Source organism: Lycium barbarum, chromosome 4, assembly GCF_019175385.1.
Source record: "Lycium barbarum isolate Lr01 chromosome 4, ASM1917538v2, whole genome shotgun sequence".
Taxonomy (NCBI): Eukaryota; Viridiplantae; Streptophyta; class Magnoliopsida; order Solanales; family Solanaceae; genus Lycium; species Lycium barbarum.
Genome location: NC_083340.1, coordinates 9,024,549 through 9,050,528, shown reverse-complemented (window position 1 = coordinate 9,050,528; position 25,980 = coordinate 9,024,549). Strand labels below are relative to the sequence as shown.

The following is a 25,980-nucleotide window of genomic DNA, read 5'->3' as shown; positions in this document are numbered from 1 at the left end:
ATGTAAATAATTTAGTTTATACTAATAAAATAATTAATTAATACATTATTTTATTGTAAAAAAATAAACTTGTGTGTCGACGGGCTCTTGAGATGGCATGTGAAAGGGCTCCTGAGCGGCCCGCGGAGCCAGAGATGCAGATGGTGTCGTAGGCCTGGCTGTAGGACGAAGAAAGTAGTCATCGAAAATAATATCCAAGTTTATGTCGTCATCTCCGTCTCCCATATATAGATCACTAACTAGCACCTCTGGAAATGATGACCAAGGATCATAATGTGCGAACATCTCTAGCGTATATCCAAGTCTCTGTGAATTCGACGGCCTGGAAGAAGAAGTTGGCGGGATATCTGTAGCTGACGGAGCCTGGCGGGCTATATCATCAAGCTCATCTACTAGACCTCTGCCAGCCCAACCACCTCTGCCAGCTCGACCACCTCTATCAGCCCTACCACCCTCTAGTACAGGCTCTGGAGCATCCTCATCAACACGATGCCACTCTTGTGCCCGTGTCATACCAGTGTCGGTAAGCTGAACTATCCGTGCTGCATATGCCGCTATCCCGGGGTCGGTGGACTCCGTACGGGGAATGCTCTCATGGCGTATCATCAGAGTCATCCGTAACTGCATATATTTGCAAATTTTAAAAATTGAATAAATTCGTAAAGTAATACATAATAAGACAATAGATTAAGTTTAAGACTAATAAAACTTACCAGCGCCTCATACGCTCCTGAGAGTGATATGTCACGACCCATCCCCATGGGCCGCGACTGGCGCCCTACTTGGGCACCCCAAACGGACATACGAGCCAAATCGTCAAATCAAAACTTAACTCAGATTTCATAATAGTTATTTTAAACATAATTTAAAACAAAACTTGTCTTAAGCGGTCGCATACCAAAATATCATATCGGAACAAATAGAAGCGGCGGAATGCACATCGCCGATCATATGTACAAATATAAACATAAGGGTCATTTTGGCCACCATAACAGACGGACCGCATTAAGACACAAATCGTAATCAAACAGACACATATTGGACCCTCTACCCACAAACATGACTACAGGCCTCTACAAATACAAAACGAAGACATATGACGGGACAGGGCCCCGCCGTACCCCAAATAGTCAAATATACCGATACATATACATCACAAAAGATTATACCGACATATGGGCTCCGGATCAAAGGAGCACTCTGTAATAGCAGAACGTGTGGCCTACACTGGCAGATCACTGATCTCTGTACCTGCGGGCATGAAACGCAGCCCCCGAAGAAAGGGGGTCAGTACGAAAGATGTATTGAGTATGTAAAGCATAGAGTACAGAAATGTAAATCACAACTGAAAAAACAAACCGGATACAAAAGGGGAATACTGACCAGTATATCAAAATCTGTACCAAAACATATATATACATAATGCAGATAAAATCATGCAAAGCTCAGGAACGTGGTCACCACTCCGACGCTGGTGCCACACACAGCATAACACCAGAAGGTTCAAATCTCCGTACATCCCCGAACACACATATCATCATAGCATATCGCCAGCCATATCACAGCACAACTCCAAACGGAACCCGGCCCTATGGCGAGGTCTCGGGAACCGTAACACAGCATACAGCCGAATTAATCATAGGGCGCACGAATCATAACCGGCCCGAGAACCGGTGAACGAAGTCATAATAAGGGCACGAGCGGAGTCGTGAGCAGACAATGCAATTTATATATCAAAATACTTTTGCAAACTTGATAAAATCATATGTTGACTCATTAGTTAAAATAGTTCGAACAATTAATCGAAGCGGGGTTCATTTCACAAAAATATTTCCAAAATGGTAATTATGGTTCAAAATATAGTTTAGGATATCGTGGCGATCCAAACATTATTTTACGATAGCCAAATTCATAAACAAAAGTCCTTTGCCGACATTATACAAAAATGAGACTAATAGAACAAACAGAAGAGTCTCGGGGTTAGCGGGCCCACCTCGGGTCAAGTCGAGGTGGCGGACATGAATCACGGACATTTGGGGTCTATGGAATCATACATGAAGGTTCCGAAGCGATTCGAATACATTTACAAAAATTTCGGGCATTAGATCACTTTGTAACACAAATGAGAGTTTTATGCTTCAATTGAATTGGATGAATAGTACCCAATTTCCAATTCGGATTTCCAAGAACAGAATTGCCCCCCAGGGCTCCGATATCGACCTAGCATACCTAGGACATGCCAAAAGAAGGAATGGGGTAGCCTTACATACCTTTCGTGCGTCTTACGCTCGTCAAAACTCAAATCCCGTTTCGCTCAGAATCTGCAAATGGTCAAAGTTACCAATTAAAAATTTCAAGACTCCAAGAATTCATTTAACTATGCATTTGTCTACCGAAATTTCGGCAGCACTTCCCCTATACATATAACACCCCCGAGAATTCAACTCGGCCCAAAACATCAACAACGGCAACACAACAATACCAACAACATCAACAATCATCATAAAATACATTATAGCATAACTAGTCTTCCTTTCCACATAGTCCAACAACTTCCATTGCAACTTAATAATTTCAAACTAATATCAACATTTCCATATTCATTAACTAACTTAAGACCATTTACATACGATTCGGAACCATTTCACATTATTCCATAAAGTGTATAAAAGTTCCACCAAAACCATAATTCGTTTAAAACTTCTAATCTTTAACATACTTATTCCTAACACGCTTCCATATCCCAAACTCATCAACAATTATCATAATTTGCACCTTAACAACTCCATTTTCATAATGTCATAAAATCATACTAAAACGACATAAACTTCTACATTCCATTTCAATGCAAACTTATATCATTTCATCTTCATTTACATTGCAAGCATCACAATAACACAACTAACATGTTAAACCAAATTAATTCATTCTCATTCCAACTTCAAATACCACACGGCCAACATTCAATTTTTCCATCTTCCATCAAATTCATTCCACTTTCATTCTTAATATGAATTCCATCCTACACACAACTAGAATACAACATAAATTCAATCCACCATAAGCATACAATGTATATATACACACGGCCACATTCTATATTCCACACCCACTTTGCAAACTTCCATTTTTTCATGAATTCTACTCATTTCCATATACTATAACACAAACAAACCTTCATAACACAATAACATGGAATAAATTTTTACCTTTTTCTCCAATCATCTTCACCCAAACATGTTGTCATTTCGAAGGAACTAGTGCTCTATTCTCTCAAACAATTGCACCATGTTGTAGAGGACACTCAATTTAGTAGGAAAATCACAAGATACAAATTTTTGGAGGAAGATTTTTTATGGTGATTTCTTGGAGCTATGGCCGAATGGCCCCTTTGCTTAGCTCTTATTGTTCTTGTTTTGCTCCTTGTTAATATCATGAAGCTTCTAAGGGATAAGGACCATATATATATATATATATATATATATATATATATATATATATATATATATATATATATATATATATATATATATATATATATTATACTTATGTGAATTATGGCACATGGAAAATTAATTAAAATGAGGGGTTGGGCCATGGTGCTTGGCCGGCCACCCACCTCATTTTGGGCCTCAATTTTCATCTTTTATTTTGAGCCCAATTAGTGATAATTCTCGTTTTGTAATTCCCGAAACTAATTTCCAAAATTCTAATTTTGCCCTTGGCCTTCCTCCGCACTTCCACATCAATATTTTTCATGAACAGCACACACATATACTAGTTCAAATCACCAAATGACCTTATTCCTTACAAATCAAAATTATTTCAAATTTTCCCGAATACGCAAAAATACGGGATATAACATGATGCATATCCTCGGCCATCAGGACTAGGCGTCGAGGGGTTGGCAATCAAGGAGCGAATGATATACATGTACCACGTCATGTACTCATGGACCGGAGTGTCATGTCCAACCGCCGCCAGAGTCGCATTCCATGCATCGACTTCCTGGTGCATACTCGCCCGCCATACCGCATTGTCGATCCAACGCTCGTCCCTAGTATAGTGGGTGTGCTCCCAACGTGTAGTTGCGGGTATGTTCTGTACATGCCCTAACTGCCGTAACACGCGATCGGGCGCGTGATGCTCAACGATGTCCATATGGATCAATGGACACCGTGCCATCCACATGTGCTCACCAGCCCTACAAAACGCCGGCAGTTGACCCAGAATCTAATCATACGGCATCCATATGAAAGCCTATAAAAAGAATTCAACTAGTTAACAATAAAAGACTAACAAAACTAACAAACTAATGTTAAATCAAAATAACTTACCTCGGGCGCCGTCATACGGTCTAACTGATCCCTAAATAGGAGAATGACATGGTGCGTCTCCACACCTCTGGTATGGCCTCGCGACCATCTCCGTGCGTATGGCATATCCTCAGCAAGATAGTCATTGGGAGGGTGAGCAGCTATGGGTTGAAAAGGTCTCAACCTAGTCCACACCCATATCTATCATAGTCATCAAAAAAATTATTTATCAGTCGTCGTTTCGAAAAAATATATTTAGTGTTTTATTACACACACTTAAATATATTACCTGAAGAAGAGGGCTAAATGCAGCGACCTCAAGCCACTCTCCCATAGAGGCTAGATCAAATCCTCTATACATGTAAGCCAGGACAGCGGCGCCCCAACTGTAACATCCCAGCTGGTCTAGATCCTCAATAAAGAGCAGATACCTCATGCTCATATCCGCACCCGACGTGTTCAGAAACATGATGCCCCCGAATATGATGAGAAGATATAGGCGAGCACGTCGGTCAACATTAACCTGAGGCGTCGCCTCGCCAATCGGATGCTGCAGATGTACGAGGCGCAAGTGAGCATGGAGGGAGGACCGCAACAACCGACTCCGTTCACGCATATCCCTCTGAGGAGGCACGAAACCAGTGAGCCTAGTTAACTCCTAGGGATACGACAGCTGCAGAGGCTCTACTCTATACAATGCCTGTCCATCAATATGTAGGCCATAAATCACCTCGACTTCCTACAGGGTAATGGTAGCCTTGCCAGTGCGGAGATGAAATGTATGGGTCTCCGGTCGCCAGCGCTCAATCATTGCCGTCACTAGAGCCCTATCGTAGACCAACCCCGATGCACCGGTAGATACCGCCTCGACGAAGTATATCTATGACACGAGGATATGGGGGAATAGCGTCTAGAAAAACCCATACTGACTCCCCCGAACGGGTACGGACCACTCTACTAGAGGATACCGGTGCATCCCATACATACTGAGACCTATGCTCATGCTGTAGATAAAGTACCCCTCTGTTGTCGAAGGGCCCCGACTCCATTGAGGTGTCCTATCTATTTTAGGCATTTAAATTAATCATTAATACATGAAGTAAGAATTAAAGTCAGGGGCGGACCCACTAGCAAATTTTGGGTGCTCCAGCACCCATTGAACTCAGTCACGGAGTGTATAGTTGTATAGAAAATATAAAGAAAGCAGATATACATAGTTAATAGAGCACCCATGAAGTGATAATTTTACTTCTCTATTATTATCAAGCACTCCCGAACTCAAAATCCTGGGTCCGCCACTGATTAAAGTGGTATATTTTTTACGTATTATAAATTAATCATTATTTTCTTAATTAATCTTTAATACGTAGTATTAGTTATGTAATCTTTTACCGAGAAATTATACAAAGGATTGAATCCTAAACTAAGGATTTTCAATTTCTAATTAGCAAATAAATAAATTAACAATTAAAGATATAAAGATTAATAATTAACAAATCAAAAAATTAACAATTAGCTAGCAAACAATTAGGATATAATTAATAAATAAACAATTAACTAACTAATCAAACAATTAATAAATTATTAGCATATAATTAATAAATAAACAATTAACTAACTAATCAAATAATTAACAAATTATTAGCATATAATTAATAAATAAACAATTAACTAACTAATCAAATTATTAACAAATAAACAATTGGCTTAACAAAAACTAAATAAATAATTAGCTAGTCTAACAATTGAAATAACCAATCTAACAATTAACAAATATTAAATAAAAAATTAACAAATTAACAACAAATAAAGAAATAAAAAAAAATTTAAAAAATGAAAAAAGGGGCAGAAACAGTCCATTTTGCGCAAAAAAAAAGTACGTAAAAGTTTTTTTTGTCCATATCCGCAAATAATACACAATAATAATGCTTAGGTTAATAATGTAATAGAAAAATCGTAGTAAAATACCTAGATTGAAGCTTTGATTTTGAGTTTTTGAATTGAATTATACGCCACTTTATTGCGAAGAAACTTGTTCCTAGACTTCAATATACCAAAAATATTCACTTTTGGGTTGGAAATCAACATGAAAACGATGTTTTTGATCGCGTGGGACCTCGAAAATGCACCTTTAATGGCTGATTTTTTTTCCCTTTTGATCGTGGGGGACCAGTGGTGGGGAAGAAGGAGCGCCTATTATTTAGGAGTTTTTACGCACAGAATCAGTGCGTAAAAGGTCTTAAGTGTAAAACTACACTTTGGTCCTTTTAAGTATAGATTCTGTGCGTAAAGCCTATTTTGATTCTTTTTTTTTAATGGGTTATTTTGGTTCCAAAAATTTATTTTTGGATTACAAAAGTCTTGGGCCCCGTATTAATCCACCTGCGCCTTCTTCCTTTGTGATGGAGTTGTAAGCTCCAGCCGTATTCAATTTATACCAGTTTGCCGGAGGTATAACCTCTGTATTTATGCGAGTACTCCTAGCATTAATGCTTTTGTTGGCCCTATGTGCATAAACTCTAGCACTTGATTGCTGATTTTGTTATCCTTAAATAACAACCTAAATTAAGTCATACAACTTGTCTTAGAATTATAACAAGAGTTTCATACAACCAATATTACAAAGGGAAAACGGCAGTTTTAGTCCCTGAGTTTTTGCCTAATTCTGATTTTGATCCTTGTGTTAGTGGACTTAGCATATTTAATCTTTAATTAAACAAAATCTGCTATTTTAGTCCTTTAACCTAACTTGAAGTTAATACCGTTAACTTTTTAATTCTTTTCTTAACCGCTTCAGTGGGAACATATTTTACAGTATTCTAATTCGAGTTTATTCCTCATTTGCAATTCCATCTCTCTCTTACATCGCAGACATAATTTCATGGCGAGCAAAACCGTTAAGCAGACTTAATTAAGAGTATTCTCAAAGCTAATCCAATTAGTAGTTGTGTTCTCAATAGTAAAAACCAGTAATTGAAGATTGTAAGTTGTAACACAGATTTATTATAGATGATGCACTTAGTAGTACTAAATGAAAGAAAGTCAACGTTGCATATTGTAAATAAGATCACACAATATGCACTGCTAATAAACTAGTCTTGTTTTAAAAAAGTTTTTATTTATTAAGCTACTATCCAGTGGAACTCGGCACAAAAAGTTATCGCACATTATGATGCTTCCTTATTCTTTGACTTGACTAATTATATTGTCATAGCCAATTTAACAAGAAGGAATTTATGAAGCGTAAACTCTGAGATTTTTAACTAGTACACTGCATCTCTTTCACAATTATACATAAGTTGTTTCCATTGAAGGGGATAACCACAGAATAAAAAGTTAACATTGATAACTAAGATTAAAGCACTAAAATTACACATTTATTTAATAAAACGTTAAATGTGCGCGCTTAGCCCATTAACACAAGAATCAAAATCAGAATTAGGCAATAACCCAGGGACTAAAACTGTCATTTTCCCTATTACAAATCTAATTAGTTTAGTTTGTGGATATTATATTAATTTCTGCATTAAATTTTCGCAATTTGATGATACTTTCTTTTCAGATTTCTGAAACTCTGGCTTGAAAGATGTAATTTAGCTACATTCCTTTCTTTGTTATATGCTTATTTCATATACGCTATCTTTAAAATGAAAACATGCTTAAAAGTCAAAATTACTTTAACTTTGAATTTTATAATTTATTAGAAAATTTATTTCACCACCATACAAACTGTAATCGTCAGTCTCTATATACCCTTTATACAACATAAGTTGCGATCTAAATATTAGTTCTTAAGAATTTGTAAGGCATAACAATCACCATTTAGTTCACAGGAGATCGATACACGTATAACGTATCTGTCAAGAAAATAGTAGGTAAACAAAAACAAAAGCATTACTATTAAAGTAATCAATAATTATAAATACTAGAGTTATTTAATGAAATGAGCCCATATGAGTTATAATAGGGCAAGTGCAGTTACTTTCCGTTTTTTAATTGCTTTGGGTGGAAAAGGTAACGTATGGAAAATTAAAAAAAATTAACCTCTAATGAGAATTAAAGTTTTTTTCTCAAACAAGTGCTTTACGCAATCCTCACTTTTTTCTCCTTGGGAAATATTTGCTTCTTTAATTTTCTATTGTATCCTTTTATCTTTGACTATCCAAAGATAAACCAAATATAACAGTATCATCATTAAACTCTTTGCAACAAACAAAATCCTAGAGTGACAAGAATTTTAAAAGAAAATCGAATCACAACAATAGTCTAAATTGAGGTTATTCCAAGGGGCGAATAGTCTCCACAAGATTACGCCAAACGCTATTCCGCACCTCTTCGATATTTCGTTGACCAACTCCACATAAATCAATTTTTTTCCATTCCTCCTTTCTAGTATCATAGAAGAACACGAACGAGTACATAAACTCCATGCAACTCCAATTGATCTTGAAGGATGGAATCAATATAATCTCTCCTTTAGGTGTAGTGGTAAATCGACAGTGCATAAATGTCTCCTTTATCTTGGAAAACTCTGATGGTAGCTCAATTGTTTGCATCTTCACCCATGTTGTTTCACATGAGCCATTACTAATTAAAACATACACAACAATCTTGTCATCGTTGCGAAGGCTCTTGTGATCTAAAAGTGCAACTTCTTCCTTTATCTCCACTATAGTTGGTGACACAAGTCCATCGCCTAATTTCACCCGGCAAGGAAACGAGATCATGCTAAAATTTTCTTCTCCAACATTGAAAGCAACTAAGAATTCATAAAAGTCTGCAGAATAAATGACCCCGTTGATATGAACCCAATTGTTCTTTATAGGAAAAACTTTGGCATAAAAGTGAATCTCTCTCCACGACGTGTCCATCCCAAGAGTGAAGATACTCCAGCGCGGAGTTCCACCAAAAGTGGTCAGTTCTTCTCCCCTGAGAACTTTATGTTTTTTGGTCGTGGGATCAAAACCCAAGTAGCAACAAGTTAATCTCCGGTGAACTTTTTCAATTAGTCTAGGAAGAAAAACATGTTGTCTTGTGAAAGGATTGCAAATAGCAACATCTTTATTCTCATTCCATAGGCAAACTAGGCCATTGAGAGATTCCAGACGGTCAAGTTGAAGAAAACATGGCTCATTCAAGTACTGGAATAAGGAAAAAGCTAGTTGGAATTTTTTATGTTCTAAATCACAACTAATAAAAGTTCTACCGGTGTAATATGGGAAACTGACAAGTAGATGATCTGATGAACCTTTTTGAAGATGTGCTTCAACGAATGAGGGTTGTGATATAAGAGAGCAAAACGATTTAGAAACGCACCTAAATCGCAATAGAGACTTGGCTGATGGAACCCTTGTGAGAATATCAAACATAATTTCCTGGGGAATATGTGAAAAATTACCAGATGCAACAATCTTGTTCCCCTCCATGTATGCTTGGTTGTGGCAGAAGACAATAATTATTTGTTTGAAAAAAGAGAGAACCCAGAATATATTAATTACATATGAAAAGTGCTAGTATAAAGGTCACCTTTTGAGCTCCGACTAGGGTTTTCGGCAACAATAATATACTAGGGTTTTGTGTTCTTGTTTATGTTATCTTCCCCCTTTTTCCTTTTTTGATTTCTTTAACTTCAGCAAATAAATTTCCCTTATAAATAACTGAATTTAAGGAAATTATATAATTAAAGTGTTCCTTTTATAGCAAAAAAAATAATTCTTTTTTCTATCTAATTTGTTTTTTCTTTTCTTTAAGTGAGGTGTCTTTAGTTTGGGGTGCCAAAATAATGTAACCCGTACAATCTCTCTCGCCTGCTGCTGCTGCTGCATTGAAAGATTATGTACTCGAGAAAAGCCCTAGTCAGTTACCACACAGAGGAGTTATGGATGTCATTAGAAAATTGGCTGATGCTAGATCTTCCCCAGATGCTCACATGGTTGTTGGTTTCGTTAGCGGTGCATCTATTGCTTATTTTGTCAATCGTTGGTGGTTAACACCATATGTGGAAGAGTACAAGAAGACACTTAAAGAAACTGAGGAGAGTGCTAAAACGCTTTAAGAAACCGAGGAGAGTGCTGCTAGGACTGCTGCACTTAGGAAGTCCAAGTGATCATTCGAATCCTAATTTTCTCGAGAGTTCTTAGAAGCAATGTATTATTTCTTGTACGAATCTATCCTTTTGTATTTGAACTCATGACACATTCCAGCTTATGTATAGCTGGAAATTAAAATTATTAATGGGTGAATGAACAATTTATGAATTAATTCTGAATTAGAGTGTGTCTTTATCTTTGCTTAGGGAAAAAAAGTATAACATGTACAACCCGCTCAAACTAAAATGGGTTGGTTATGACTCATTAATTTACACATTTTGACCCAATCCATATATATTGTCCAAATAAATTTGGAAGTTTGGACAAGTTAGGTTATGATTCGTTTATTGATTTTTACTTATTCTGACTCGTCTAAATTTAACCCAACACTCCTATTTAACATATTTAAATATCTTCAAGAAGTAATGTTGAAGTGTTCGATGGGCCTTTGATTTTAGACGTGTGTACAATGAAGCTTACAAAAATATAACATACTTTAAAGTTTCGACAAGTAGATTACGTTTTCTCTAAGATATAATACGTACAATGATATTAAAGGTATCTCAAAGTCAAATTAATTGCAAATTAAAAAGAATTTTTTGAAGTTCCAAATTGATCTAAACTTATAAAGCTCCAAATTGCTGACGTTCCTAAGAACAAAAATAATAAATCGTATAGATATTATCATTTAAATCATGAACGTGTCATAGTGTGTGATTAATTAAATCATGGAAAGCTAGAATAAACAAGAAAGTTCTTCTTCATCTAATAATTCGAGCTTTCGATAACGATGAAGCAATAACTGATAATAGTGTTGTGTGACTAAATTAATACACAAGTTATACTCCATATTTTCCTAATAAATCAGCGGCTCATTAATACACAAGTTGTCTCAATTTTTATGTGTGAATCTTCAAAAAGGGCAGAAATTAGGGTTTCTTTCATCTGGTCCATTCTATATTTTTTGAATAAATTCTTTTGGATATCGGTATTTGTTCTTCGTGTTTGTACATTTTTGTTAAAGTAAATGCTTTGGAACTTTCCCTCCTTAAGTGATTTCGGTATCTCTTCCTCTACAAGAGCATCGCACTTGGTCTGCCTTCGATTGTAGAATAATTCTATCAGAAGAACGAAGAGAAAAAAAGAGAAACTTTTGAATTGTTATAAATTTCTGCAATGTCGTTGTTTCCACATCAAAGGCCATTAGGCGTTTAGTTGCACATCAAAACGTGTTCAAACAATAGTTGGGGATTGATAAGAGACCAGTTAGAGATTAGGAAATCATGTTCAAGTTCAATGCTTGAGTATAAGAATGTATATGTAATACATATATATAGATATAATGTATAATAGTGTATAAGGATGTATACATAATGTTACAAAAGAAGTTGAGCAACTTACATATAGCTATACAGAACATATACATTATCTATACGTTGCAATTTAGTTGGTTTCATGTGTTTATGAAAAACATATGCCTATATACAAAGTATATGTAATGTATATATAAAGCTATATAGAACAGATACTTTATCTATACACCGATGAATAGTGGGCTACATCGGCTACAAACTAGATGCGTGGACCGTATATATGGGTTATTTCCCCTAGAATTAATGGGTTAAATAGTAGGTTATAGCCCAATCCACTCAACTTTTACTAAGTTCTAATTTCTTTGTTTGTTTTCTTGTAGTTTATTTAAGTATCTAATATAACATTTTTCTTATTATGGGTATATATATAACATATCATACCAAAAAGAAGGTCTTTTTTAAAATATTTTGATAAGAGTTTCTCATGAATTAACCCTACTTTTAGATGAAGAAATTGCACGATTTGCCCTTCAAATAGGCTTGTCTTGAATTTTGTCCTTTAAATGGGTTGGTCTTTAACTTTTGCCCTTCAAAATAGAACTTATGCATAGTGGGGCATAAGTTCCCTTAGGGTGCAGCTATACTCGTGGATATTATGTTATGATGCAAAAATATAAGAGATAATTACACCTATGTTAATTAGGGCAACAATGCTATCAAAATTGACCCATTTTTTTAAATCTTACAAAAAATGACCCAGTCCTCCCCCTCTCTCTCCACCCACTCCCTCCTTCTCCCTATCTCTTCTTCCACCACACAAATTACTATCGTTTTAAGCTATTAGTACTAATTAACGTAAATTCAAATTCCAACATTAAAATGGACGAGCCAGTGCAGAGCATTGAAGAGCTAATCTACACTTCTCTCTTATTGCATTCAACTATTAACTCGATCACTATTCTTTCAATATAATGTGGGCATCGTACAATAATTATAATTCACAACATCAAAGTTTATAATTAGAGATACAATTTAATTTCAATAATTACTTTCTAATGAAATACACAAATATTAGCAACAATACTTGGAGTAATTCATTTTTAAATACAAGCCAAGTACATGACAAAGCTCAATTTTGACATTTATAGAGTTCGAAGTTGTCTTTAATTTGATTCAAGGAGTTTCAATTTTTTGAATAGAATCTGTTGTTTGAAGCTAAAAATGTGATTATCCATTGATTTAACATGAACAAGAAGCAGAACCTCCATTAGCGGCCATTGTTGAAGCTCGAAGCTTCAAAGTTTGAAATCGGGTTTCCACAAATAAGCTCCATTTTAAGTGGGTATTGCTGCAAAAGATGGGGTACGTATTGAGGAACCTAAATCTGAAATTTAGGGTAATGTGGTGTAGCTTTTGAGGCGTTTTGGATGGATTTGGTGCTTGGTTTCAAGGAAGAAGACGAAGTTAGTTTTTGTATAATAGTCTATAATTATGTATATGGATATATGGGTTATAATATTGTATAATATTATATATGGTATATGGGTGTATATGGATATATGGTATATGGGTGTATATGGTTTTATGGGTTATAATATTGTATATGGGTGTTTATGTATATAGGTGTATAAATATGTATACACCTTCAAACACCTATATATATAATGTACTTGTCTTTTGTATATAAGTGTATAGTACCGTATAAAAGTGTTTTTGGGTTAAAGTTTTGTAATGTAAGTTTTAGGCTATTTTTTAGCAATGTAAGTGAGGAAATTGTATATTTATGAAATTTCCCCAAAATTGTACTAATTCGATGGACGTGATTACATTTTCCTACCTTGTACCATTGCATGAATTGATAATTCACGTATTAAGACGATTGGTACAATTTTCTTATTCCAACTAACTGGTACAGAGATGATTGAAATATTTTTAGAACTGCAATGGCACGTTCTCTAAGTAATTGAAGAGCACACCATATAAAACATTGGCAGAAATCATGGGACAACATTTGTATGCGTCATGAAATCTAAATAAATACTTGATGGTGAGTCTTGATCATGTATTGCTTCAAAATTACAAGCAGCTTGTTTAATAATATATGTGCGCGCGCGCTCTTAATGTTCTACATAAGATTGAGATATTTTTGTGTGGAAGCTTTGTTGCTCAGTCAGCTATACAGATCGAGGGAGTGCACGACTTCAGGATATCCATTCAAAGCTTAATTTAATTCCCATACTACTACTCATAATTTTTCAGAATTTATTATTAAGTGACAGAGTTTTCCTAATTTCTAGGACTCGTGCATGCAAAAGGTTGTAATTGAACTATTTACTCATTCCTTCCAAAGGAGAGGAATCATTTAATAGAAAAATAAGGGGGGAAAAGAGAAGCAAAAGGATGAATAGACCTACCACAAGGAAATATAGTACAACAGCTATCCATGTCCATGAATTCTTCAAGTTATCTTGTAATGTGTTACTTAAGCCGAGGTGTTTCTGAAACAACCTCTCTATCTCCATGAGGTACGAATAAAGTCTACGTACAATCTACTCTCCCTAAACCTCACCTGTGAAAATACACTAGGTATGTTGTTGTTATATTATTTACAACACTTTGTCTCTCGCCATTAAGCTCAACACTTGTCTCTCGCCCACCAATATGGGACAATTCAACACCACTCAAACTCTCAAGCCTGTTAACTCGAGCATGGATAAGATAATATAGAGGCCAAAGGTGGAACAGGAATTGGGTGAGTATGAATCTGATATTACGATAAGAAAGTGAATTTTGAGTCTAATTCAATTTCAAAAGCTAGTTCAAAAGGTGTAAACCATCTAAAAAGATAAAATTACCTCCCACTCACCGACTTGATACAATTCAACATGGGGGTGTGATTCGAACTCATGATCTTTGTATGCTCTTATACTATGTTGAGATACATGACTATCTCTATTCTAAAAGCTTAAGTTGTTAAAGGAAGCACATTTTATTTATGTAATTATATCTTCATCAATAGTCAGATGAAATCCTACTTGCACCTAGGCCTTTAAAGCCTTTTAATAGCTTAAACTTTTTTTCATAACTTTTACCGACTAATTTTAATTCGTTCGGTTAAGGCCACAAAACGTAATTTAAAAATCTTAAATAATCAAATCGACTCTACTTAATTTTATGCATAGTTATTGATCCTCCTATCGCGATAATGGTAAGTTGGCAACTAGCAACGCGTTTCCTAACTTTGAGACATGGTATAACCCCAAAGCTAAACAATTGTGCTTCTCAAGAGTAAAGTGAAACCTCAACCAAAGCTAACTTGCTGAGAATTTCCGCAACTAACATGTACTTTCCATGACCTGTACAACTTGAATTAAAGAATGCAGACTATTGTGGATCGCTGTCACCGCTTCCCAAAGCCCATGCTGAATTTTTTGAATGACATAGTTCCTTCATAACCTGCGGAGCATAGAAAAATATTTAGCATTCAGGTAGTCAAAAAAGTATTTTCTTTATTTATTCTATCAGGAAATTAGACAAAAGCAATGAATCAATTTTAGAAACATCATGCAATATGATGGACCGACAACATTTCACACTGGAGCTCATTCACAGTACAAGATGAAGGATTCTAGACCACAATGATGCCGAGTATAGAATCAGATAACATGGAATTTTGGAACTGTTACATTTCATATTCAGTCAAAAAATTCCATGCGAGATTTAGAGAACCACAATTTTTAGAGACCCGTACATATGCCTTCAAAGACAAATTATTTGCAAGTATTTAAATAACCTGAAGTAGGCGTATTGACTAATTGAATCACTACATCAACTATAATAATAACCAATTACGTGAGAATCCATACAATAATGTCAAAGAAGATATTCCTAGATTCTCATGACAAGTAAAGAAGCACTACTCACCTTTTGAAACTCAACACTAGTAATATCCCTTTTCAGTTGCAACTTGGCAGCTTCAAATATAGATGCTTTCTTTAGCTTTGCACTAGGCCCTTCAGCCATAAAAAGATCAATTACAACTTTCCTGATAACCAAAACTATGTATTAGTCAGGTGTTCATCAATTAGTTTTAGTTATAATAGCAATAGTTACTAACCTCAATTCGTCATACTGTGGATTATCTGGCGATGACTTCAAAACATAGACACCATGGATGTTTACAGCAACCTGATTAAGCGCTGCCTGTATCTCCTCTTGAGGTGCATCAGAAACACCAACGGCTGCACTTATAGCTTTCTTTGGAGCTCCCTTTTCAGGAGATGACTTAGAATCTGCCGGTGTTTGCAGAACTTTGCAGATCTGTTGGAAACTGGCAAAAAGTAAAAAGTGGATTGTCAATCTGTTAGGGGTCACAAATTAGATGGAGGAAATCATGTTAAATGAAATAAGTCATGCACAGTTTTTTCTTGAACAACAAAAATACTCTGTTCCTTCTAAATCTCAGGAAAAAGACAATGTAATATATTCTAAGTTATGATCCATTCCCATTCTAGAAAAGTAAAGTAGATACTCCCTCCGTTTCAATTTGTTTGTCTAGTTTTGACTTGGCACGAAGTTTGAAAAAGTAAAGAATACTTTTGAATCTTGTGGTCTTAAATTAAAGATATGTAAAATGTACCTAAATGTCCTTTAACCTTGTGATTTTAAACATGTCATGTGGAAAGTTGAGTTGCCAAAAAAGGAAAGATGCATTCTTCTTCAAACGGACTAAAAAGGGAAGTAAGACAAACAAATTGAAACCGAGAGAGTATATAACATACCAGAAAGACAAAAGCATAAATCTTGTGATGGATATTTTCGACCTAAATACTCACACAAGTTACCTCAACTGACAAGTCAACATAAACAAGACTTTTGAGGGGCAATGGATTACCACTACTCAAAGGTATTAAAATATTCCAAAGAAAAGAAAAATGTCCTATAACTAGACCACCTCATCCTTTTAGAAGACTGGTCATACTCAGGATGAAACAATCAAATAGAGGCAGGGTGAAATCAGGAAGAATTATGTAAAGAGCTAATTGACTTGCAGGCTAAGTTGCGTGGACTCTTCACTGTCAATGCTGCACCCGTGTCGGATTCTCCAAAAATACACTACTTTTGGAGAATACGACACGCACCCGTTGACATTTTTGAACAGTCCGAGCAACATAGCCTCCAGGGGAGAAAAATAACCACCTATTTACGCATTCCATAAGGATCCAAAGGATAATATCAAAAACCATAAAAAGATGATGTGATTAGTGAGACAAGATTATGAAGGATGGAGAGAGGGGGGTGGGGTGGGGGGGGGGGGGGGGTTTCTTGAACCAAACACAAAGGGGCGACAACAGGTGGCAGAAGTTGGAGGGAGCATAAGTAATTTAAAAAAGCCCGGACGTGATTGTAAAATTACAGAGCAATCAAACCAAGGTCAATAAACCACCTCTTTGACCCAGGTTTCTGCAAGGATCCGTTTGGCCATGAGAATTATTCACTTTCTTCCGGAATAATTTTTCACTTCATTTCAAAATCAGTGTTTGATAATAAAATTTTCAGATCCAACTTAAAGTTGGATGTCCAAATTTGGATAAGTGCTCCAAACTGTTTTCCAATTCCATCTTCATTACTTTCAATAAAGTGTTCTATTCTCTCCTTTGCAAAAAGTATAACCAAACACAACTCCAACTTCATAAATTCCGAATAAAGTAAAAAAATATTTGAAATCTATGGCCAAACGCCTACTTATTCTCAGACTCTAACAATTTGCGTGACTAAGATGATGAATATCCAAAATCACTATTCACTAGATGCTAAACAACAAAGGCAGCAAGTTCATAAGTCGTTTTCAGAGATCTCACCTGCAAACCTTATAAGTCCTAAATACATTTTGAAGCGCCTTTGGTAAAGCTTCTCGAATTTCTTCAGACACGGATGTTCTCAAAAGTGAGCTAGGAGTGGGTTTATCACCACTTGGCAATGCAGGAATTTTGGCATTTGGGTTTAAGGGATTCTTCACAGCAGTCCTGTTTCTTCCTCCAGGCAAAACCTCATTGATCTTTTTCCCCAAGCACTCCCAGGTAGCTTGCTGCTCTCTCACAACATCACCATAAAGGTTTTCAAATTTCTTGTCAGGATGCTCTTTGAGCTTCCAATCATTCAGGTCAGGCCTCTCAACAGCTAATGATTTTAGTGCTGGTGTCGCAGCTTTAAGGAATTCAGGCCTCCTGCCAAAAACTGACTTCTTAATAAAGATACTCTTGGTAAACTCATAAAGAACAAAATTCCTCGCTAAAACTTCAATTCCACTATTCGTCCCATAGACTAATGAACTTTTTGGAACCCACAATCCTTGAACTAATTGAGCGTATCTTTGGAGGACTCTCATAATCTCGTCAACAGGATTATCTGGCGCTAGGTGCTTTAGAGCATCAAAACGATGAATTGGAGGCCCCTGTCAGATTTAGAAATGTACTGCCTTTATGAGTTAAAAGGACCACGGGGCCATGTAAATGAACTTTGTTGCAGGCATAAGAAGATACATGCAAGCACACAATCCAAATAGTGGGTACAAACCTCAAGAAGCCAAGTTCTAACCCGTTCTTCAAGAGGTAATTGAGACAACCTGAAAACCATCCATTAAACAATTTACATGTTAGGAGTAGCATATAATGACTGGGAAAGAATGTTTATTTAAGATAGTTGAGAAACATGGCATATCAAGAACTGCTATCTATTCACACGGCTGAGATATTAAAGATAAGAAACAGCAAATTTCTGGCTAGAGAAAGACAATAGAAGAATCACAAACAGAAGCAATTCAAGTCAGAGGCTGCATATTTATGTCAAACTATATCAGCACACCCACAACAAATATTAGTAACATCGGTCAATAATAATTAATTCCAAGGGATCAACTTCAACTGATGGCTATTAAGGATAAAGTTTTTTTTTACGATATATGAAAATAAGTCAATTTGATAGATGACAAAGGTAGAACATCAAGGATCAGATGACCAGTGATGAAAATGTGTCCAACTGCAAATTCTGGAACAACAGTCCACTCCCGTCCTTGGCCTCAAGGAGTGATGAAAAAAGAAATGAAATTAAGATTATCACATAACTGCTCCGAAGAGTTTTGTAGATCTGCCAATTATTTCTAAACTAGAAAGAAGCAAAGACCACGTTTTCTTTTTTATTTCATTGCTAAAAAATCAAGTACAAAAACCACTTTTTGGCAGACTAGGCTCTCTGCAAAAACGAAGCATAATGTATCCTTGCATTTCGTACCGCTCATATTTACTATAATGGAAAACCAAGAGAGCAACAAAGCTTTAACCTTTAACCAACCCCCCCCCCCCCCCCCCCCCCCCAAAACAAACACCACAATTGACTTTGAAATACATTTTTTAGAAAAGTGGGGATAACAATGCTTCCTTCCATAAACAAAGAATATATGTTGAAGTGAGGGAACATCTCACATAAAAGTTTAAGCTATTTTAGAGAGCGCGAGCACGGGGAAAATTCTATTTGATAATAGTGGCGGTGAAACTCAAAGCCACGACCTCTGTCTGCTTTGATTTGTCCATGTAGTTGTTTGTGTTTATTGTTATTTTATCTCTACAACTTACATATAATGTTTTTAAATTTTACTGTCTTGAGTCACTTTTCTTTCTAAATACTTCTAAATGCAGCTTTAATTGTGCCTTGCAATTAAAGTCAGAGTACTCTCATTTTCCTGCTTAGCCTACCACTTCACGGTGTTAGTATCTAAACCTTCATAGTCCCAGTAGACCCAGGGGCAAAACTAATGCTTCGGTTACAGGTTCGGCCGAATCCAGTAGCTTTGGTTCAAACTCTGTATTTTTTTAAAAAAATTATTGAATAAGTATAAATTACTAATTTAGAACCCAATAACTTCAGACTAGAATCCTGAACCCATAAGCTTCAGACCTTGGCTCCGCCTCTAAGTAGACCGGAGATTGTTTTTCGCTTTTTGCCTCTGATGGCACGAGAAAATTTAGGAGTTAGACTGTTTCTAAAGCGTCCCTTAGAGGGAAGACCAATATGTACTTGACCTAATTATAGACAAAGTTCAACCATCAAAATCAGGGGGAAAAAAGAATAGACTTGCTACTAATAGATCCATGAAACAACATTTGCCAATGATTAGATAGACCTTAGTGTTTGAGCGACTAATAGCTTCCACTCTTTTCATGTGTTTACATTCTCTCCTAATTTTCCCCCAAATCTTATTTGCTCCAACTTGACACACCACCAAAGATTAGCTAAACCTCCCAATGCTGCATTCTTAGAAATCCCCTGCACAATAGTTTGTTAAACTTGATTCTGTTAGTGAAATTCTCCGTTCTCCCCAAGTCCAAGCCAGAGCAATCCTGTGCCCCCTCCTTTTTAACTAAAGAGAACTTTCCCCAGCTCAGAAAAATGTTTTCTTTTCCACTTTGATCTACAAAGTTAGTCGGTGAGAATTACATTCATTGACGCAGCGACTAGGCTAAGCTACTATGTGAATCCAATCCCGGTTATTGTAGGAAATTACCAGTCCATCAACCAAAGACAACTCAATTGCTAACTAAGAAACTAGATTATGAACAAGTAATCAAAGATCATCACAACCCTCTACTCAACATTGTACAGAAAGCAAAAAGTGAATAAATAAATAAAAAGAAAAGCAGGAAATAAGGAAATACATTACAGTAATTTGCAATTTCCATGAAAAAATAATAATTTGCAGTAGTGAAATGGTGCAGCGATAGTGCAATACTAGAGGACGATAACACCCCACAACAAAGAAGAAGACAGCTATATGATCATAGATGTAAATAAAAAAATTGTTTTTGTCGTTAGCAACACCTCCAAACCTTTCAATGTCAAAAAAAATCGATGTGAAGGACCAATTAGAGCAGTTGCAGTACCTTATTCGAAGCTTTTTGAATTTGTCAGTGTCGGCTGGTCTTCCAGGACAAAAGGCGTTCAGATAATCACCCCTGCGTATCAAATTAGCAATAAAGAAAACTGGTCTTAGAATAAGAATGAGAGTAGTTAAATTTACGCTCCGAGGCAGGAAAAATGCTTCTTTTAGTTGTCCTGAACAGCAGCAATTTGCAAAAATCATATCGCTCAAGAAAAGAAAAATCAACCATATTAGCACACATACGGGTTCATTGAAAATGGTACTGGAGAACCTTCCTCCACAGCCATTTTCTGCAGATGTCTGGCTGAAATGTCACTCCTGGCTCCATGGTATTTTAGATGTAACCAATGCTAAACAGGAAATAAAACAGATATCAATAACTTCACAAGGATCTGCATTAATGAAACTGTTTGAAATGATATTTGCAACTGCATGGAGAAAGCTAACTGCTCTTGAGCAAATATAAATAGAACACTTGCAACAGAAACGTCAATCCAAACCATAGTAGATGAAAAATCAGCAGCCACTCAAGCTAAAGAACAATATGGAGAGTTGTTGCTAATATTGAAAAGCGGAAAATTTGTCGGTACATGTTCAGAGGTGTCATACCTCTCCAATATCCTTTTCGTTCCCAGATGGTTTGTTCTGCACAAAAGGTATATGTTTCAAAAATAAATCAAAGAAAAGGTAAAGCACTTATACAAAAAGTTTGAACATCATCACGGAAGGTATAGGCTAGTTGCAAAAGATCCTCCACCTCCAACAATAAGGTTGGGGTTGACTCAGAGTCACCAAGTGAGGCAAAGTGGAAAGGCGGGTACTGAGCTCCTGGGTAGGAGGGTTTGAGTGTGGAGTTTACCGTACTTGAAAAAAAAAAAACTCTTGAAAGTAGCAAAGTGCTTAACCACAGAAGACCAATCTTTATCATTAATTTTCCAAAAATGTGGCAAACCTGGTAAATCAGGAACCGGAAAGTCCTTGACATATGATATTTTAAGTGCTAGCCACTGATCTATACCATAATATCGCATGAAAAGCAATCATATTCATAGTCCATGTAAGTTGGGTTTAGGAGCTGGCATCATGGAGCAAATCATGAAATGAACCTGTTTCTTTGATGGAGCCACAGGCTTTTTCTCCTTGACGTCTTCATTTTCGACATTTTTTTCGTCATTGCTGGAGGTAATATTCTTCTTCAACTCACTTTCCTTAAGATGCTGATGTGATGGTCGGAGCTGTACAACTGCATGAACAGGGTTGAGGTGGAACTGCATAACAAACAGGAAGCACGAGCATGACTATGGGGAACATTAACAAGCTTTGATATTTTTTTTCTTTTGATATAAAATTGACTTTGTTGGACTTGAAGTTGAGAGAGTAGCCACCCGACATTTTTATGGTCCTAATTAGTTTTTGAAAAAGAGAAGGACAAAAGCTGAACATGCATAAGCACATACAAAACGTGCGGAAGACTAACTTTTAGTCAATCAGATCTCCACGAGGCTAGAAGTTAAACATGCATTTAAGCCATCAACAACAAATTGTTTACCTTATCACCAATGAGGACCCCAACAGCATATCCAGAGGCGCAACTTGGTAATGGCACCCATGATGTAGAAAGAGTCTGGAAAAAGAGAAATAATCAGATTCTGGCTAAAACAATTAGAACTATATTTCCTTCTAAGGGAACAAATATCAAGTGTAGAGTTTCCAGAATCTAAATGTCAAAGTTCGCAAAATACAATTTTTTTTTTAAAAGGGAGAAAAACTGATCTTAGCAGCCAATTGCTAGCAGCATTAAGCCTATCTCTAATAATTTTATGCTCGGACACTAGGGAAAGGAGAGAATATATATAGAATGTGTGTGCACACGCGTGTGGTGTAGCTTTTTTATAAACACCTGGACTATTACACCAGGCATGTGCTACCTCCCACCCGCTACCAACAAATGTACCGGGTAACTCTGCCCACCAAGGCTTACACAGTATGGAAAGAAATAACCTAATTTCTTTTGTCTCTATTGCAGTTTAAGAAGAGAAATATATTAAAAGTCATTTCCATAAATCTCAAAGATTCTCTTTAAATTTAGAGGATAAATCAAATGAACCTGCTTTTTCATCGTTGCTGCATGAACAGAGTCTCTATCAAAATTTTTAGAATCAAAATCTATTGCCAAATCAACCTCCATTTCTGCAGTTGAAGGTCTCAACCTAACCTGCAAATATTTAAAAAAAAAAAAAACTGAATTCAGACGTCCAAGCTGGTCATCTAAAACCAGCCAGTTCATTCTTGTCTTTAACATTGCATTTTCAATTTACTCTTTGATGCTATTCATTATCTCGCATAATAAAAAATGACCAATTTGTTCACCAAACAAAAAACATTAAAAGCAATTGTAACTCACCTCTTGGCATCTTTCCTCCAATTCATAGGGACGCCATACGGGCCTTAATGGATATTGAAACACATATAGCTGACAAAGAAGAGAAAATTATTCTTAACAAACTGAAAAATTTGGAAAATTCAACAAATAAACAACCGTTTCTTGAATCTAGAAAAATCAACCTGAGTGATGGGATCGAAGGAAGGGGTAAAACACACATCAACTTCACGAATAACTTCATCTTGATCGCTGTCAGTTTCCATCGCAACTTGTTCTTCTGCCACGTCGATTCCCGTAGTCTCCTGGTCCAATGGAATGTTGTCCTTACCCGTTGCCGCTCCGTTTTTCTCTAGATGATCTGTTAGTGCGGGTTGTGAACCCAATTCTTCCTTTTTCGTCGAAACAGCCGAATCAGATGAAGGCAGTGTTTCACTTTTGGGTTTGGTTTCTGGTTGGGGCTTCACTTTAGAGAATTTGGGAGCAAAACGGGCTTGCCTAGTCGGAACTTTACTCGGACCGTCGAAATCCAAATCCATCTCCGCCATTTTCTTGATGTACTCTGCCAAAAAGTGAAACTTCAATCCAAGTAATAATGGTTAAGGAAGGATTTAAGGTTTATTAATTGGAGCTGAGTGCGAGCAACTAATCATAATCTCTTTTTTCTGATTTTTTGCCGTTGGTTTTGGTTGGAGCTTCAAGGACATGCCATGCTACATCTTTAAGGAAGCTAATCCAAAAAATCATTCACATCATTTACAGAATTAAGTCTACCTGTCCACACTAAAAGAATGATGATTAAAAAAAATGCTCCAGGCATGAATTAAACTCTCTGTTCTTGTACTTTGTGTTCTGGTTCTTTTATTTTAGAGATAATGGTCAAAAACACACCTGAACTATCATTTTTCCTCAAGTTTCACACTCCAACTATCACCTATTCGCTTTTCCTACCTAAACTATCATCATCTATGTATTAAAACACACCTCAACTATCAGTTGTTCCCTTTTCCTACCTTTTCGTACCTGAAGAATTGGTGATAGTTCAGGTAGGAAAAAGGGAACAACTGATTGTGTTTTAATACATAGATGGCGATAGTTCAGGTAGGGCAAGCTAACAGGTGATAGTTGGGCTGTGAAACTCGCGGAAAAACAATAGTTTAGGTGTGGTTTTGATCATTAACTCTTTATTTTATAAAACCTAATAAAGATCACCATGTGAATTAAATCTAAACTCTAATCACGGTCAGCAATCCTTCAAGATTTCTTCACTACATTATGCTTCTTAACTTATTCACTTTCTTCTGGCTAGATACTCAACAGCAACAACATACCCAGTGTAATCACACAAGTGGGGGTCTGGGGAGCAGTGGCGGAGCCAGAATTTTCACTAAAGGATTTCAAAATATGACAAAGTAAACACACGAAAAAGCCAAAGGGGGTTCAACGTCTACTATACATACCTAAAAAATAAATTTAACCATGTATAAACAGTGTAATTTTCCGCCGAAGGGGATTCGGATGAACCTCCTTGGTCCTTCCTCCCTCCGCCTCTGCTGGGGAGGGTAGAGTGTACGCAGACCTTACCCCTACTTTGACAGATAGAGAGGTTGTTTCCGATAGACCCTCGGCTCAAGTAAAGCAGAAATACAGCAATTATGAAAACATATGCAGTAACGACTTAAACATAAAATGTAATACAGGATGTCCAGACTTAAAAGTTTCCCCAATAAATACAATTAACAGCACAAAGACAATATGGTTCAAACATTAAACAACACAAACCACAATAGAGTGCAACCATGTTTCCAATCAAATACAGCAAAACGAGACAAATGGGTGTAGCAACATTAACAAAATACAGCAAATAACAACGAAGCAAACTGAAAAACTACCTGAATATAACAGTCAATATTCACCGAATGATTAGTTATGTGTTTTCGAAAAGAAAAGGGTTAATTAGCAGTAGCAATAACTTTGTTCTCCTCCATGTAGACTAGTAATTGTTTAAGTGGCAGACCATAATATTTAATTTTAATTTGTTTGAGAAAACTGAGAATATATTATATTTATATGCTAAAAAGAAAAAAGGTGCCTTTAGAGTTCGAATTAGGTTTTGCGGCAACAATAACATACAACTATACAAGGGTTTTAGTTTGTGTTTAAAGTTGCATTTTTATTTGCATTTAGATTTTATTTTTTCTCATAAACATAAAAATTTGAGAATTCGTGAGAACCATCCACCTTGCTTGATTCTTACAATTTTAGCAAATTAGTAAATCATAACAGAATATCTACATCTTCCTTTTATAATTAAATGCTTGCGATTAAAACATAATTTTTACAAAGATTTACTGGTCCAGTAAATCAATAACAATAGTAGGAAGTAGTTATTTTTTAATATAATCCTCCCACATTGTACAAATAATCTTTTCACGTTGAGAATGGATCTATTTTTTTATTTTTTATTTATAAAATTTAAAGTTATGGGTCTTTTTTATAAAATATAAACTTATGAGTTAATTTAAATTTTTTAAAATTAAAATCACAAACTTGAAATTGAAATCCTATCTCTCAGTGGGATTTGGGATTTGAAATCAAATTTTCAAATTGAAATTGAAGTTTTTTTCAAATGTCATAAACAATCATTGATTTCAAATTAAACCTTTAAATTTGAACTTCAAATTGGAGGGTGAAACGCCTACTAACTAACATACAAGGATTCGAACCCTCAACAACAAGGTGAAAGTCCATGTAGTTAATCAACTGAGCTACTAGATCCCTATAAAAGAAATGTTGTTGGTCGGGTTCGAACCTGGGCGGGCAAGGACTTCCCTTCTTCTTTTTCTTTAGCTTCAGAAAATAAATTTCCCTTATAAATAACTGAATCTTTATAAAATAAAATAAAAAATGCACGTCTTCCTTTTATAGCAAAAAAATCCTTTCTTAT

General features: G+C 36.0%; 2 protein-coding genes across 4 annotated transcripts; both read right to left on the bottom strand.

The window, feature by feature from the left end:
• Positions 1-8,593: 8,593 nt before the first annotated feature.
• Positions 8,594-9,742, bottom strand: LOC132637129 (F-box protein At5g62510-like). The gene has a single exon (XM_060354270.1). The coding sequence runs from the start codon at positions 9,740-9,742 to the stop codon at positions 8,594-8,596; it is 1,149 nt and encodes a 382-aa protein (XP_060210253.1).
• A 5,124-nt stretch (positions 9,743-14,866) lies between these two features.
• Positions 14,867-25,156, bottom strand: LOC132635119 (uncharacterized). 3 transcript variants are annotated; one of them, XM_060351363.1, is made up of 14 exons: positions 24,926-25,156; positions 23,219-23,595; positions 23,058-23,126; positions 22,761-22,868; positions 22,203-22,277; positions 21,760-21,921; positions 21,263-21,298; positions 20,897-21,003; positions 20,655-20,726; positions 18,295-18,343; positions 17,580-18,172; positions 15,836-16,048; positions 15,643-15,763; positions 14,867-15,174 (listed from the first exon to the last, which is right to left on the bottom strand). In XM_060351363.1, exons 2-14 carry the CDS (start codon positions 23,579-23,581, stop codon positions 15,103-15,105), a joined length of 2,040 nt encoding a protein of 679 aa, XP_060207346.1. In that variant the 5' UTR covers positions 23,582-23,595; positions 24,926-25,156; the 3' UTR covers positions 14,867-15,102. The 3 variants fall into 3 exon arrangements, with proteins under 3 accessions (XP_060207346.1, XP_060207345.1, XP_060207343.1); XM_060351362.1 differs by lacking the exon at positions 24,926-25,156 and adding an exon at positions 24,816-24,849; XM_060351360.1 differs by lacking the exon at positions 24,926-25,156 and adding an exon at positions 23,680-24,041.
• Between the last annotated feature and the right edge of the window lie 824 nt (positions 25,157-25,980).